The sequence below is a fragment of the Prionailurus bengalensis genome, chromosome X (genome assembly GCF_016509475.1).
Source record: "Prionailurus bengalensis isolate Pbe53 chromosome X, Fcat_Pben_1.1_paternal_pri, whole genome shotgun sequence".
In the NCBI taxonomy this organism is placed as follows: domain Eukaryota; kingdom Metazoa; phylum Chordata; class Mammalia; order Carnivora; family Felidae; genus Prionailurus; species Prionailurus bengalensis.
This window is the reverse complement of record NC_057361.1, coordinates 108,262,286-108,279,216: the sequence shown is the minus strand read 5'-3', so window position 1 is coordinate 108,279,216 and position 16,931 is coordinate 108,262,286. Positions and strand designations below refer to the sequence as shown.

General features: G+C 36.3%; 1 protein-coding gene across 2 annotated transcripts in view; it reads left to right on the top strand.

Annotated features, from left to right (window-relative positions):
• The window catches only part of ZNF280C (zinc finger protein 280C), a 61,978-nt gene extending 47,268 nt beyond the window's left edge, over window positions 1–14,710 (top strand). Inside the window, exons 15-20 of one of the 2 annotated variants that reach the window (XM_043571647.1) lie at window positions 840–1,153; window positions 1,626–1,766; window positions 9,523–9,585; window positions 12,621–12,739; window positions 12,888–12,924; window positions 13,049–14,710. In XM_043571647.1, coding sequence (XP_043427582.1) covers window positions 840–1,153; window positions 1,626–1,766; window positions 9,523–9,585; window positions 12,621–12,739; window positions 12,888–12,924; window positions 13,049–13,058 — 684 coding nt within the window. In that variant the 3' untranslated portion in view covers window positions 13,059–14,710. Of the gene's footprint in view, window positions 1–839; window positions 1,154–1,625; window positions 1,767–9,522; window positions 9,860–10,099; window positions 10,214–12,620; window positions 12,740–12,887; window positions 12,925–13,048 lie in introns of those variants that run through there. The other variant, XR_006295811.1, reaches the window with a different exon arrangement.
• The last annotated feature ends 2,221 nt before the right edge of the window (window positions 14,711–16,931 follow it).

Here is a 16,931-nt window from a genome sequence, read left to right as displayed (position 1 = left end):
TAACATTTTGAAGAACTACCAACTGTTTTCCAAAGCCACTGCACCCTTGTACATTCCTACCAGAAATATATGAGCTGAGCATTGCAGTTTCTCTACATCTTGTTAATACTTGTTATTAATCTGTTTTTTACTGTAGACATTTTAGTTGGTCTAAAGTGATACCTCACTGGAGTTTTGATTTGCATTTTCTTGATGACTAATGATTGTTGAGTATGTTTTCAAGTGTTTATTGGCCGTTTGTATATCTTTAAAGAAATGCTTGTTCATTCAGATCATTTGCCCATATTTAAATTCAGTTATTTGTCTTTTTGCTGAGTTGTAAGCGTTCTTTATATCTTGTGTACACAAGTCCCTTATTAGAAATATGATTTGCAAATATTTTCTCTGATTCTGTGGGGTGTCTTGTCACTTTCTTAACAGTGTCCTTTGAAGCACGAAAGTTTAAAATTTTTATGAAGTCCAGTTAATGTTTTTCTTTGGTTGCTTGTGCTTTTGTTGTCATATTTAAAAAGTCATCATCTAACCCCAAATCATGGAGATTTACTCCTATGCTTTTTTCTAAGAGTTTTCCAGTTTTAGCTCTTACAATTTGATTCTTGATACACTTTGAGTTAATTTTTGCATCTAGTATGAGATAAGGATCCAGGTTCGTTCTTTGCATCTATTTATCCTGTGTTCCAACACCATTTGTTTGATGACTATTGTTTCCTCCACTGAGTTGTTTTGGTACCCTTTTCAAAAACCAATTGACCATAATGTCAAGGTATGAAGTAATCTTTTTAATATTAATGCGATGATTAATTTTCTAAAATATGTATATATTGTCTTCATTATTATAGGTTACTATTCGAGCCTCAGTTGGACCTCTTCATTCAAAACCAGTAACTACATCTCCCAGTAGCAGTGTTCCAAGCACTTCTTCTTTTCAAATCTCACCTCCAAGGTCTAAAAGTACAACTGCTAAAAATATAAAATCTACTACAAGTAAATCTAAGACAAGTAGGCCTCATGCAGCTGTATCCAGTGCAAGTAAACCTCATGCCAAAAGGCAAGGTAGAGTTGCATCTAAATATAAGACCAAAAAAACCTCTTGTAAACAAAAGAAACAACGCAACAGAAAGAATAAAATCAGCATAGCTTTGAAGAACTTAAGGTAATATCTTTTATTCCTGATATGTAATATTTATTGAATATTAAATATTAAAGGTTTATTTTAATATAATTTACCATATCACAGAGCTCCCTTGTACATTGACATGATGATCATTTGTCTGGCCTAAAGGCCTAGAAGATAATAAAAAGGTACTTTTTACAACTGCAGAGCAGAACTAGAATTAGCGTTCATTGTACAGTTGTCATCATTTACACTAGTCTTCTATTTTGTGCTTATATCTTGTAATAATTGAATTGATTAATGCAGTCGTTTTATTCCAGGGAACATTAACTGGTGTTTGATTTTTGACACTTATTCTAGCTTATTGTTTCCAATCAAATTTTCAAATTATGTCTCTATTTAAAGATGCTAATTTAAACATCTTAGCTTTGATTAATAAAATGTTAAGGCTTTACCTTATTATTTTTGTTTTATGAGAAATTTTCATTATTTTTTTTTCTGTCTCCATAAGGTGCCGTCGGGGAATTCACAAGTGCATTGAGTGTCATTCCAAAATAAAAGATTTTGCAAGCCACTTTTCAATATATATCCACTGTAATTTTTGCAAATACAACACTAACTGTAACAAAGCCTTTATAAATCATATGGTGAGGTAAGTTAAACATGTACACCACCAATCAAAATTGCTATTTAACAATTTTGTTTTTTAAAAATAAAGTTGTTTTTTTAGAAGCCAGTTTGTCACATAAGGGGCTAAAAGGATCTAGCAATAGGGAACATCTAGGATATTACTTAATATCATTTTCCAATGTAATACCTAATGAAATTAAGGGGACAAAAGTTTTAAGAGCAGTTAGACCAATGAAATTAGAATAGGTTTGTTAGGAAATTTGTTTTTCTAAGTCTTTTAAGAAGTGGTATTTTCAAACATAAAATTTTTAATGTTTTTAAAATATTTGTCAAATAAATACATGTAACCACAAGAGTGTTAGCCTCTTCAAAGGAGTCACTTTGAGAGACTCCAGGTTTGTCAAAGATGCTAAGAACAATATTGGCACTCTCATGAATGGACTCTCTTCCTCCCTTCTCCCTCCCTTCTGCCCCTTCCCTTTCATCCATCTTTCTGTCCATTAGCCTTTCAAGCCATTTATCTTTGTATTCATTCAATGAAATGTGAAGTGAGAGACTATAGGTATATTTTAGTCATGATGCTGCTGTTAGAATTCCTTTTCAGACAAAAGTTCAGTTTGAGCACCTACCATGTACTCTGTGCTAGAGAAAAACTTCAGAGACCACACTACTTCACTACTTTCATTTGAACCTCATTAGTAGTAGCTTACTTTATTCTTTCAGGAAGGATTTTTTAAAAATATGTAAGAATTGTTCAGATATAAATATGCTAAGTTGATTTTTCAAACTGAGGTTGTTCCATGTATTTTCAGTCAGAAATAAAGTGGTTTTCTTGCAGATAGATCATAACAAGACCTCTGTTACCTGTTACCCCCCTTCCTTACCACTGTCCCAATGTACTTCATCATATACAATATTTATTCATTTTGAGTTCTCATTACCTGATGATTTTGAGTCTTGACCCTTCTTTCCAGTGCAGCAGCACCAAACTTGATATCAACCTCACCCTTAAGGTCATCTGTTTTGAATGTTGCTTGCTTTTTGTCCTAGAATCTTTTATATCTTCAGTCATGTTTAACCTTACTATCCTTGAATCTCTTACCCTTTTTGATCTTTCTCTCTGCTGCTTTCCAAACTACCAAACTGTGTTTGATTTAATTATCTCTGAATCCATGATTTTTTTTTTAAAAATGTTTATTTTTTTGGGGGCGCCTGGGTGGCGCAGTCGGTTAAGCGTCCGACTTCAGCCAGGTCACGATCTCGCGGTCCGTGAGTTCGAGCCCCGCGTCAGGCTCTGGGCTGGTGGCTCGGAGCCTGGAGCCTGTTTCCGATTCTGTGTCTCCCTCTCTCTCTGCCCCTCCCCCGTTCATGCTCTGTCTCTCTCTGTCCCAAAAATAAATAAAAAACGTTGAAAAAAAATTTTAAAAAAAATGTTTATTTTTGAGAGAGAGTGAGAGAGTGCAAGCAGGGGAGGGAGGGGGGGTGGGGGACATTTCAGGGTATCCGAAGCAGGCCCTGAGCTGACAGCAGAGAGCCCAATGCAGGGCTCGAGCCCGGGAACCACAAGATCATGACCTGAGCTGAAGTCTAACACTTAACCAACTGAACCACTCAGGCAACCCTCTGAATTCATGATTTTTAACTTTAATTTGGTTGTGCGTTTTTAAAAAGACCTCTTTATTTTTTTCTGCAGCACCTGTTTAAATCCTTTTCAATACCCTCAAGGTTTTATTTTAGTCTCTTAGTTGTTAGTCTCTTTCCTAGTAACTACCCAGAGGTCATCCTTCTCATTTTTCCCAAGATTAACTTTTTTCTATCGCAAGTTTTTCCCCCTTTATCCAGGTATCTCAGAAAAAGACATTTCTCACTTTTCGAAAGCTAATCCTGCTTTCATTTGCATTCATCTCTTCCATTTGCTCCACAACCTTACTCCTTTATTTTGTGCCTTCATTTCATCTCTTTCTACCACATTCCTTCTGCCTGCTAATACTTTCAGGTATTTTTCTAGAATGAAGGAGATTTGCGTTTTCTTTGTGTATTTTCTTGTCTTCCTTTTATTGTCAACATTTTCAAGAGTTTCTTTACTATCTTATTTGCTATTTCTTTACCCTTTGTAATTTGAGTATCGCCCCCACCTATCAGTTAAAGCTTCCCCTTTAAAGGTTATCAGTCATATCCTAATCATTAAACGTATTCATTATTTTTTATTCTTACTTTTCCGTGACTTCTTTAGAATATTTGATACTTTTCATCACTCACTTTTGAAAATCTTCTTGTCAACTTAAACTGTTACCATCACTTTTTTTCTTCCCTTTTGGCTACTTCTCTATTTCATTACCTTTTCTTTTTTTTGCCTCAGACTATTTTTTAGTTTTTAAGTTTTTAATTTTAGTTCCAGTATAGTTAACATACAGTGTTATATTAGTTTCAGGTGTACAAGATGATGATTCAGCAATTCCATATATTACTGGGTCCTCGTCATGACAAGTGCACTTCTTAATCCACATCACCTATTTCACCCATCCCTTCCACCTCCCCTCTGGTAACCATCAATTTGTTCTCTGCAGCTAAGCATCTGTTTCTTGGTTTCTCTCTCTCTCTCTCTCTCTCTCTGCTGATTTGTTTTGTTTCTTAAATTACACATACGAGTGAGATTATCTGGTATCTATCTTTTCTGATTGACTTATTTCACTTAGCATAATACTCTCTAGCTCTACCACATTGTTGTGAATGGCAAGATTTCATACTTTTTTGTGGCTGAATAATATTCCATTTGTGTGTGTGTGTGTGTGTGTACATATATATACCACATCTTCTCTATCTGTTCATCTGTTAATGGATACTTGGGCTGCTTCCATAGTTTGGCTATTTTAAATAATGCTACAATAAACATAGGGATGCATGTATGTATCCCTTTGAGTTTTTGCATTTGCGGGGGGGGGGGGGAGTAGAAAACCAGTAGTGTGGTTACTGGATCCTAGGGTAATTCTATTTTTAACTTTTTGAGGGATCTCCATACTGTTTTCCACAGTGGCTGCATCAGTTTGCATTCCCACTAACAGTGCATGAGGGTTCCTTTTCCTGCACATCCTTGCCAACACCTGTTGTTTCTTGTGTTTTTGATCTTAGCCATTTTGACAGGTGTAAGGTGACATCTCATTGTGGTTTTGATTTGTATTTCCCTGATGATGAGTGATGTTGAGCATCTTTTCATGTGTCTGTTGGCCATCTGGGTATCTTCTTTGGAGAAATGTCTGTTTATGTCTTCTGCCCATTTTTAATTAGATTGTTTGGTTTTTTTTGGTGTGACTTGTATCAGTTCCTTATATATTTTAGATGCTAACCCTTTATTGGATATGTCATTTGCAAATATCTTCTTCCATCCAGTAGGTTACCTTTATTTCATTACTTTTTCTTTTTTTCAATCCTTCTTGCCTCTTTACTTTCCCTTTCTTGGTACCTTAATCACTCTCAGAATGTTATTTTACTTTTCTACTGTAAATCCTCCAATTTCAGTGCTGAGTTTTCCTCAGATCCATCTCTTCATCAGCTTGACAGATACTTTTATCTTTGACCCACTGGCATCTATGAAGAACAAAAATAAGTCAAACATTATTGTCTGTCTAGGATCCAAACTACTATCACCCCCAATACTCTTTAAGCTCAGTTTGTCTCAAGGTATCGTTTGCAGAAGTGTGGAGCATCAGCAAAATATAATACCCTTTAAGTTTCTGAAGCCTGTGGTGCTCTCTTGATCTGCCACCATTCATAATGACTTCCTGAATGTCTACCTGCTGCAGTTTACAACTCTGCCTCCCATCTACTGCAGGGGTTTCCGTTCCGTGGTTGCCCTAAACCAGGCCCCAGCCAGTCTCTCTCAGTATACTGCTGGGAGGAATGCTGGTGTTTTCATTAATTGACGTATAATTAACATAGATTAGTTTCAGGCGTACAATATAATGATTCTACAGTTCTATATATTGCTCAGTGCTCGTCAAGATAAGTGTGCTCTTAATCCACTTTATTTTGCCCATCCCCCTCCCCCCTCCTCTCTATCAACCACCAGTTTATTCTCTGTATTTAAGAGTTTAGGGGGTTTTTTGCCTCTTTTTTTGTTTCTTTATTTGTTTTGTTTCTTAATTTGCACATATCAGTGAAATCATAATGGTATATTTCTTTCTCTGGCTGACTTACTCTGCTTAGGATTATACCCTCTAGGTCTGTCCATGTTGTTGCGAATGGCAAGATTTCATTCTCTTTTGTGGCTGAGTAATATTCCATTTTATATAGATAGATAGACACACCACATCTTTATCCATTCATCTGTCAGTGGACATAAGTTGAGTTGCTTCCGTATCTTGGCTATTATAAATATAATGGTGCAGTAAACATAGGGGTCGTTATCTTGGCGTAAATACTCAGTAATGGAATTACTGGATTATATGGTAATTCTATTTTTGTTTTTTTGAGGAACCTTCATACTTTTTTCCACAGTGGCTGCATCAGTTTGCATTCCCACCAATAGTACATGAGGGTTCCTTTTTCTCCACATCCTTGCCAACACTTATTTCTCATGGTTTTTATTTTAGCCATTCTGACAGATGTTAATGTGATATCTCACTGAGGTTTTACTTTGCATTTCCCCAGGCGTGCCTGGTTGGCTTAGATTGATTCCAGGGTCTTGAGTTCAAGCCTCATATTGGGCATAGAGCTTTTTAAAAAAATTAATTTGCATTTCCTTGATGATTAGTGATATTAAGCATCTTTTCATGTTATCGGTCATCTGCATGTCTTCTTTGGAAAAATGTCTCTGGACTATTTTGTTGTAGTCCCAGTAGTTTAATTTTGCTTTGGTTTCCCTTACCTGAGGAGACATACCTAGAAAAATGTTTCTACATCTGGTGTCAAAGAAATTACTGCCTATGTTGTCTTCTAGGATTTTTATTGTTTCAGGTGTCACATTTAGGTCTTTAATCCATTTGGAGTTTATTTTTGTGTGTGGTGTAGAAAAGTGGTCCGGTTTCATTTCTTTGCATGTGGCTGTGCAGCTTTCCCAGCACCATTCATCAAAGATACTGTCTTTGTCAGTATCTTGCATCCTTTGTCATAGATTAATTGGCCATGTAAGTGTGGGTTGATTTCTGGGTTCTCTATTCTGTTCCATTGATCTATGTGTCTGTTTTTGTGCCAGTACTATACTGTTCTGAACACTACAGCTTTGTAGTATATCTTGAAATCTGGAATTGTGATGCCTCCAGTTTTTTTCTTCTTTTTCAAGATTGCTTTCGCTATTCGGGGCCTTTTGTGGTTCCATGCATATTTTAGGATTATTTTTTCTAGTTCTGTGAAAAATGTTGTTGGTATTTTGAAAGCGATTAAGAATGCTGGTCTTTTATTCTGTGCCAAACACACGACTGCCCCAGTGGAGCTTTAATTCTACCCATAATTTATAGGAGATTAAATTGGAAAATATTTTTAGTGTTTCTTAAACCCATGGTCATTCCGTCCTCCTGTCTCCCATTTTCCATAGGTTCCTTGGCTGTCTTGTAGGACCTCCCATATCAGTTCTGTCCCCACATATTTCCAGTTGGCCTCAGGCTTCCTTTGTAACCTTCTCCTATTTTCCAGTGAGCCCCAACCCTACATTGCATTGTCATCACACACACAGAGCACTTATTATTAGCCTCATATAGAACCGAAAGCTTCCACTTCTACTTTTCTAAGGGCCTTTGCATTTCCCCTAATTCAGCGATGCCTTGCTTCCTTTGTTGCCTCAGGTACCCTCCCCCTGAATGGTACACCCTGACCCAGTGTGGACTTCTGTCATAGATTTGAGCTCTGCATCCACAGAAGCCTCATTTTCTTAGAGGTTGAGTACCTTTATTCCCAGCCCATACTAACTCTATAACCACAAATCAGGCCCCCCAAATTAATTAATCTTCCCCAACATATAGTTTGTTTCATATTCAGTATCTAAAGTGTCTTTCCTTATTTGTTATTCCTTGGAATCCCCCTCTCCTTCCCTTTCAGTTTACCTTCTTTTGTGAGGAATCTGATCCCCACAGCCACTTAATAGGAATCATTCCTTCCTTTGAGTTCTGTACAATTCAGCTATTCTGCCTCGTATTAAATATGTGCCTGTCTTATCTACTTGAGAAACAGTTCTTTGCATTCATCATGGCACCTATTCTGCAGCTGTTTTCACAGGATTATAACTAGCCAGAATCTTCCTTTTCCCATGCATAGGTGGTATGCTGGTGATAGTTACCTTGTGTCTCAGCATAATCATTGATCTGTTGTGTTGGCTGGTTTGGGTCTGTCAGTGCAAGCTAGGGCCAGTGTTTCTCAAACTGTAGCTTGCATAGAATCACCTGAAAAACTTGAACTGATTTCTGGGCCTCACTGCCAGCGATGAATTCAGTAGGTCTAGAATGGGACCTGAGACTTTGTATTTCTGATGATTTCCCAGGGGGTATGGATGCTGCTGGTCCATGAACCACACTTTTGGATACTGTTGTATGCTAGTCCTTGTTAATCCTGTCTGGTTTTCTAATACAGGAAAGCTTTCCTTCTCAGTTTAGAAGGGGATATAAAAGCTATTACCATTTGTTGCAAAATTTGGTTAGTGTTTTTTTTGTTCTGTGCATAGAGCTCTGTTTTCTTTAATTCGCTTTCCCTAAAGGCTCTCCTAATAATTGCAAAAGATTCTTTAAATGTTTCATTTTACTGATGGCAAGTAATGTAATTTATCCCAAGTAGCATTTACCTCAAGGATCATTCAGATTCTCTCCCCTTGCTAATAAGTATAAGAAAGTGATAATTATTATTCATAACAATTTATATTATAGCAAAATACGTTATTAGCAAATACCTTTTAAACTGTTTTCAACTCTTAGGGCACCTGGGTGGCTCAGTCGGTTGAGCGTCTGACTCTTGGTTTTGGCTTCGCTCATGATTTCATGGTTTGTGGGTTTGAGCCCCACATTAGGCTCCACGCTGACAGTGCAGAGTCTGCTTGGAATTCTCTCTCTAAAAATGAATAAATAAATAGTTTTCAACTCTTAATAGTTGAAAAAATTTAATTTTATGCTCTTTGCATTTTTAGCTTTGAGGGTTTTTTAAATAATGGTGAGGGTACTGATCATTTAAGAATATTCTCAGGAAGGGGCACCTGGGTGGCTCAGTCAGTTGAGCATCCAACTGTTGATTTCAGCTCTGGTCGTGATCCCAAGGTTGTAGGATCGAGCCTCGCATTGGGTTCTGTGCTAAGCATTGAGCCTCCTTGAGAATATCTCTCTTCTTCTGCCCCTCTCTCCTGCTCATGCATGCACACACTCTCTCTCAATATAATTAATTAATTAATTAATTAATTAATTAACATTAAAAAAGAAAATACAAAATAAAAGTCTTGAATTAGGGACACTTATGTACCTCGGTCAGTTAAGCATCTGACTCTTGGTTTCAGCTTGGGCCATGATCTCATGGTTCGTAGGTTCAAGCCCCGCATCAGACTCTGCACTGCCAGCACTGAGCCTGCTTAGGATTCTCTCTCCCTCTCTCTCTGCCCCTCCCTCGCTTGTACACTGTCTCTCTCTCTCTCTCAAAATAAATAAACATTTTTTTAATCTTGAATTAAACAGATGAATAATAGAATTTTAATAATTTAGCTCATGATCTTTTATTCAAAGCTAAGAAACTAAACATGTGCTTGAAATATGTTCATAAAATTAATATGAATTACTGTATAATAACATCTCATCTGTCTGTTCTTTTTCCAGCTCTCATAGCAACCATCCAAGTAAACGGTTTTATATTTTTAAGAAGCATTCCGGAATTCTCAGGTAACTAGTTGATCTTTTTCCATTTTCTCTATTGAAAAATTCTAGTAACTTTTTTTTTTTCTAGTAACTTTTTTAACCTGATTCTTGAGTACCTTGTTTGGAAAATGAAGTGATTACTACCAGACATAATACAGTTCTCTTCATTATAGCATAGAACAAAGCAGAAATAGCCTATATTCTCTGGCTAAACTTTGTTTCAGTGGTGTTAGGCAATAAGGCGAAACTTTCATGGATTTACATTATAAAATAAAAAATATTTGAAGATTAAAAAGAGGTTTATTTTTTTTTAATTTTTTTTTCAACGTTTTTTATTTATTTTTGGGACAGAGAGAGACAGAGCATGAACGGGGGAGGGGCAGAGAGAGAGGGAGACACAGAATCGGAAACAGGCTCCAGGCTCTGAGCCATCAGCCCAGAGCCTGACGCGGGGCTCGAACTCATGGACCGCGAGATCGTGACCTGGCTGAAGTCGGACGCCTAACCGACTGCGCCACCCAGGCGCCCCTAAAAAGAGGTTTAAAATAATCTAGTAAATTGACTAACACATTTTGATTTTGAGCAATATATAGCCTTCATAATTCTTGGAATTTTTTTTTTCATTTTTAAATAAAGTACACAACCTATTTACTCTACAAAAGGAATTGCTGATGAACATTTTGAAAGGCACTGATAATTAACCCTAATTATACCACACACGCTTAGCTCAGAATCCACTATGCATCATTTTTCCACATTCTTCTGCTTTCTTTTTACTTCATCTTCTTTTGTTTATTTTGTTCATGTTGTCATTGCTATTTGAAATATCAGTGCCAAGATTTTGGTAGCATCAAGATGTCTTATGGCTAAGACGTAGACTTAAGTTTAGCCAGTACTTGTTTTGATGCTTTGGATTAATGGAAAAGCGGAATGGGAGATGATACATCTCAGGACCTTTGTATTCATTATTCCTTCTGCCTTGTTCACTCTTCCCCAGATATCTGCATGGCCAGTTCCTTCCTTTAAATCTCTAGTCTAGTGAGTGAGACTTTCTTTGACCACTCCATTTAAAATAGCATCCTTTCCCCTAGGCCCCATCCCCACCACTACCTATCTCCATTTATTTTATTTTTCTTCACTTTTTGCTTTCCACCATATTGTATACTTCACTCTTTTGTTTATTATCTGTGTCTTCTCACTAGAATGTGTGTGGTTTGGATATTTGTCTATGCCATATGTTTACTGAGCATTGAATAGTGCCTGACACATGGTAGGCATTCTGTAAATATTTGAGTAAATTAATGTACATGTTGAAAATTACATATGTGGATGATGTTGGACCAACAGTTCATAGGCAGAGGAAAGTTTGATTCTATTTTAAAAATATGTTCATGCTATTTTAAAAGTATTACTAAATTTAAGGAAATAGAATTTTTAAGAATGAAAAAGGACTTTTTAATTCTAAAGATGAGCGTTTATTTTATTTTTACATCATTGTTATCAAGCTCAGTTGTGTGGTTGATTCTTAAATTGATTCTATGACTTTAAAGATCTGAGACTTTTTTTCTCAATTTGGATGGGCCTCAGATTTAAATATAAAATTGATTAGTTTCTGTGTATGAGACTGAGCATATTTACAATTCTATAGAACAATAAATTTTGTAATTATTATTTTGTTAAAATGCAATGTTCATTTTTTTAATTTATTGTGTACCTATTATGTATAACACATCGTAGCAGTTCCCATAAAGATGACAGTGATGAGGAAGGCTTGTCCAACCTTCAAGGAATGTACAATATATGTTAAGGTGTGAATATAAGTAACTACAGTAACATAAGAAGGTTTGCAGGGGCGCGTGGGTGGCTCAGTTGAGCATCTGACTTCAGCTCAGGTCATGATCTCGCAGTTCGCAATTGCAGGAGGCACATGGACTGTTTAAGATTATTATGGTAGTTAACATTGACTTAATAAGAATCTGGGTTAAGGTGGTGAAGTGGTATTACACTGTTTAAGAACATGGGCTCTGAAATCAAAGGGCTCACTTTCAAATCTAATTTTGGCCTTGATAGGTTTTTAAACCTGACCCTGTCCTCTATAAAAAAGTAATAATTATAACACCTACGTCTTTGGTTTGTTATAGGATTCAGATAAGATAATATATCTAAAACCCTCAGCATGGCACAGAGTTAAGTGCTCAATAAATTGTTAATAATATAAAATATTTGAAATATTGACTATTTTAAGAAAAAAAAGAGTCAGAGATAATTTTGAGCCATTGTGTTGGGAGCATGACATCATAAGAGAGATTGGTTAGGGGGAATGGTTTTTGGCACTGGGGAGGAAAGCACAATTTCAGTGTATGAAGATCATTTTTGATGTTCCGGCGTGACACCCAGGTATAAATGTATAGCAGGCTGTTAAGACTAGAACCACAGGGGAGCAGTCAGTCTAAGGTATGCTACTGGTTTTTATTCCTTGACACGTCGAAGTACTTAAATTTAAAGCATCCAGTGAACTATAAAACTATGTTTACGCTCGTTAATTGGTAATAACAATAATTAAATTATATGATTTACTTTTAAAGCCTTCCCATTTCTTTTCTAATTTTATCACCTCTAAAATAAGATACTAGATTATAGGCTCCACAGAGTTTGCCCTCTTTTGTTCACTCTTGTATCCGTCACATCTAGCAGTAGAGTGTGTGGAAAGAAGGTCCTCAGAAATGGGCCAAAGCACGGAAAGAATGTGACTTGCACAAGCTACACAAATTGTTAGTGGAGCCACGATTAAGCTTTAGGTCTCTTGACTCTTGTCCTTTAGCAACCAGTATGAGAGAAAGTGGTTTATAAAGCAGTAAATGTTAGCATAACTTAAATGTGGCTATGTCATTTTCTAGGTACCATTTCAGATAAATCAGGCTTATAGAACAAAATTGGCAATTGATGGTCATAACACATAAAAAGCAAATCAAGAGTTATTACATGGAAAAATAATTATTGAACGTGCCTATGGACTTGGATAAAAGATGAAAACCTTTGCTTTTCTTTCTTCTTCATAGGGGCATTACTCTAGTGTGCCTTAAATGTGACTTCCTAACTGATTCTTCTGGCTTAGATCGTATGGCTAAACACCTAAGTCAGCGTAAAACTCATACTTGCCAAGTTGTAATAGAGAATGGTATGTATTTATAATTGTGTTACTTTGAATTTCTGATACTTATTCCAGTACTTTTGATCAGCCACAATATGGGCTCTTACGTACTAAACTGATGGTGTCACTCATCACCTATACTACTGTAAATGTAAACCTCTTCTTCTAATTTCAGTTCCTGAAAGTACCTCAACTTCTGAACCCTCGTCTGAGTAAGTTTAATTTCCATTTCGTGCATTTTTCTTTGATGGATTTTAGCACTGTTGCATTTTTAAATGTACCATTAATAGAAATGAAAAATATTAAAGTATTTTGTTTTTGTTTTTGTTTTTAAAGCGCTTGTTGAAATAGATTCCTGCTCTATGGAGCTCGTGCAACCTGGTGCAAGACAAGTTGGAATTTCCTAAGTTCAAAGTTCTGAAGTGTTTTCTTACACAAAGGCAGTTTCCTAAGTTCAAACTTCTGAAGTGTTTTCTCACACGAAGGCGGTTAAGCAGTTCATGACACTAGTTCTGATTCAGCTCTTTTCAGCTTTCAGATGGCACTAGATTCTTATTCCACCTTATCTTTGTGTCAGGTTAACATATCTTAACATAAGCTTTTTTCTCCAGTTGGCTCTCTCCAAAAATAGCTTTTGTTGCCATGGTCGTTTTTGCTTTGCTTAAAATAGTTTGTGTTTTTCTCTGCTGTACTTGCCTTCAGAATATTGCATTCCAAATGATATGGCTATTCATTTTCTTTGTCTGTTTTGTCTGGTTTCTTAGTTAATTTCTTATAAGTCTTACATTTTTAGGTCAGATAGCTGTCTTTTTCCTCTTTCCTTGTCTGTCATTGTTCTATTTTTCATATTTTTCAGATGCAGAAGCAACACAGAAATTTCAAAAAATGTCCAGGATACTCCTGGTCAGTGTCCCCCTTCGATGGACACAACTGATGCCTGTTCTCTCTTTCCAAGGAATGTGAATTATTTGACTGTGAGACCTCCTCTAGATTGTGGCCTTAAGAAATCAGATCTTGGGGAGAGTCCCTTCCTTCATGACTGGCCTCCCATAAGGCTGATGCTAATTTGGCCAGAGATGACCTCAAGGCCCACCAAATTGAGCACAACTTCCCACTGGGGGCTTTGGTTCTTGATCTTACGCTTATGGGTTCATTCTGACCAAGAAAGGCCCATCAAATCAATGCTTCAACGTCCAAGTTGGAGTTTAATCATTTTGGCTGCTGCCCTTTAATCTTCGTCTAGTATGCATGCAGTCCAAGGAATATAAAAACTGGTTGTGTAGGGAACCAAGGTTACTTTCATGTTCTTGGAAAATAAGTTTCTAAAATTACAGTTCCAAAGTTATAGTTATTTGTACTGTCATTTAAAGTTTTATCCAGTATTAATCCTAGGAGTTTTCAGCAATACTAATATTCAATTTTTTTAAGTTTAATTTTATCTTGATTTTATGTTGTTCTTCACCAAATTTATTGATGTGTGTTTGTTATGTCCACTTTTATCTCTTTTCTTTAAAACTTTTGTTTTGTGTTTGTTTTGTTTTGTTAAGAACTCCAAGAAATTCTTTAGAATTCTCTACAAATTTCACGTACCTACCTATTGATAGCTTCTAGATTTGGTAGTTGTTCAGACCACTAGACAGGATTACATCTTCTGTCTGTCTTGGGACTATCATTAACATTATCTTAGTGATTAGGAGCTCAAAGACATAAAGAATTGGCAAAAAACACTTCCTACAACCCTTAAAACAAATTTTAAAGTTATGTTTCTGTACATCTAATACATAATATCTTCTTAGCCATTAATGTAATTCCTTTGGATAAAGATAATATATTCAGAAAATATTGGGACCAAAAAATGCACTTGTTTCTTGCCCATATATATATAGATGTATATTTTTTTTAATTTGGTGTTTGTTTATTTTGGTTACATTGAATATAGATTTGCTGAACAGTTTTGATGTTATTACTTATTTTTTTAATAAAATTTGTATTGGTAAAGTGCCTCAGGAATTATTTTCTCATAAATAACGTCATATAAAAGCTGTAGATTTTACCGTGTAACTAGGAGCATTGCTTTGCTTCTTACATGGAAGCCTGATTCCTTGGCCTACAGACTGAGAGCTTCACCAAATGCATCTTGCAGTTTTTCCTCCAGCACGGTTAAAAGTTCACTATTTATACTTTACTAATTTCTTGGACTTTGGAGGCTGACAAAGCCCCTTTGTGATCTTAATAACTATTAAGGTGGTCAGGCTTTGAAGTTGTTTGATTCCATCATGAGTGGTTTTTTCATCTTAACATAAGAACTTCTTATACTTTTTACTTGCACTTTGAAACTGTCTTAGTCCCTTTGGGCTGCCATAACAGTATCATTGACTAGGTAACTTATGAGCAACAGAGATGTATTTCTCATAGTTCTGGAGGCTGGAAAGTCCATGATCAAGGCACGGGCAGATTGAGTATCTGGCGAGGACCCACTTCCTGGTGCATAGAAGGTCATGTTATTGCTGCATCCTCCTGGCAGAAGTGGGGAGAAAGTTCTGTTGTATCTAATTTATAGGGACATTGGGGCGCCTGGGTGGCTCAGTCGGTGAGGCGTCCAACTCTTGAGTTTGGCTCAGGTCATGATATCATGGTTCGTGAGGTCAAGCCCCGTGTCAGGCTCCATGCTGTCAGAGCTTGGGATTCTCTCTTTGCCTCTGTCTCTGCCCCTCCCCTCTGCGCAGCTGGCTTGCAGGTGCCCTCTCTCTCTTTCAAAGTAAATTAACATTTTAATTTATAAGGTTACTAATCCCATTCATGAGGGCTCCACCCTCATGATGCAGTCATCTCCCAAAGGCACACCTCCTAATGCCATCACATTCAAACATTCAGCTTATAGCAGAGACATATTGAAAGTCAATTTCAATGACCACCTGTTATGTAATCTATTTGTAATTCAGTGAAAAATGTGGAATCTATTAGTTTTAATTTTCCAGACATTTTTTTTATTTTAATGTTTGTTTGTTTATTTATTTATTTATTTATTTATTTTGAGAGAGGGAACGTGAGCAGGAGAGGGGCAGAGAGAGGGGGAGAGAGAGAATCCCAAGCAGGCTCTGCATTGCCAGTGCAGAGCCCAACGGGAGGCTCAAACTCATGAACCATGAGATCATGACCTGAGCCAAAATCAAGAGTCAGACGTTTAACCGACTGAGCCACCCAGGCACCCCCAGACTGATTTCTGCTGTAAATGATTTTCCAAAATCTCTAAAAGTGTGGTTTGTTAGTAGTGTTTCTACTACTACTTGTTTCTTAGTAGTAGACTTGACAATATTCGAGTCTTTATTTCCATATCTGTCCCTCTAGAATGTTTTTTCATTCACCATCTTTTTTTTTACTTTTCAAAAATTGTAATGAAAACATATAAATTTTTGCCATATTAACCATCTTCAAGTGAAAAATTAAGCACCAATTACACCAAGTTTTAAGCTTTTACCCAGAAATAACTTCTTTGTGGTTTCAACATAGATTCTCTTTTTATATACAGATATTTTCTCTGGATCTGTTATAGTTCAAGAATATGATAAACCAAAACACATTGTTGCTATAGCAATATTTTAGATAGGGGTACAGCTTTTTGTTCTTCCAATAAGATTCTGTTTCTTACAGTTTGTATTAGGTTCATTTTCTCAAAGTATAATACTCTTAAAGTTCTGTATCCTGTAGCACCATTTTTTTTGCTTTGTTTCAATAAAACATTTCAGTCACTACTAAGCTTCTTATTATAGGCAGTTAGTTGAGTGTTAATTGGTGCAAATGAGTATTAGCTCTACATTTTGATCCCATTACCCTCAGGGTATTCTAAATAGTTCTTTCACTTGATTTAGAAATAGCCATCTCTCACATGTGTGCTTTTTAAAAGGTTACAGCTGAATAAAGGTGTGATTGGCTCAGTTTCAATCCATCACCATTATTAGAAAAATAACCTCCGAACTACAGAGACTTAGCTTCTTGTCCTTTTTTGTCACACTTTGCCAAAACATCTCTTTGGGCTTCACTTCCTTGTTCAGCAAGTACTTATTGAGCACTTACTATGTGCCTAACACTATTCCAGGTTCTGGAAAAACAGACTGAAATCTCTTCCCTGGTGGAGCTTATATTTCAGTGGCGGAAGACAAGACAATAAAAAATAAGAAATTTATATAGTATGTTAGATGATGATCAATGCAACGGAGCA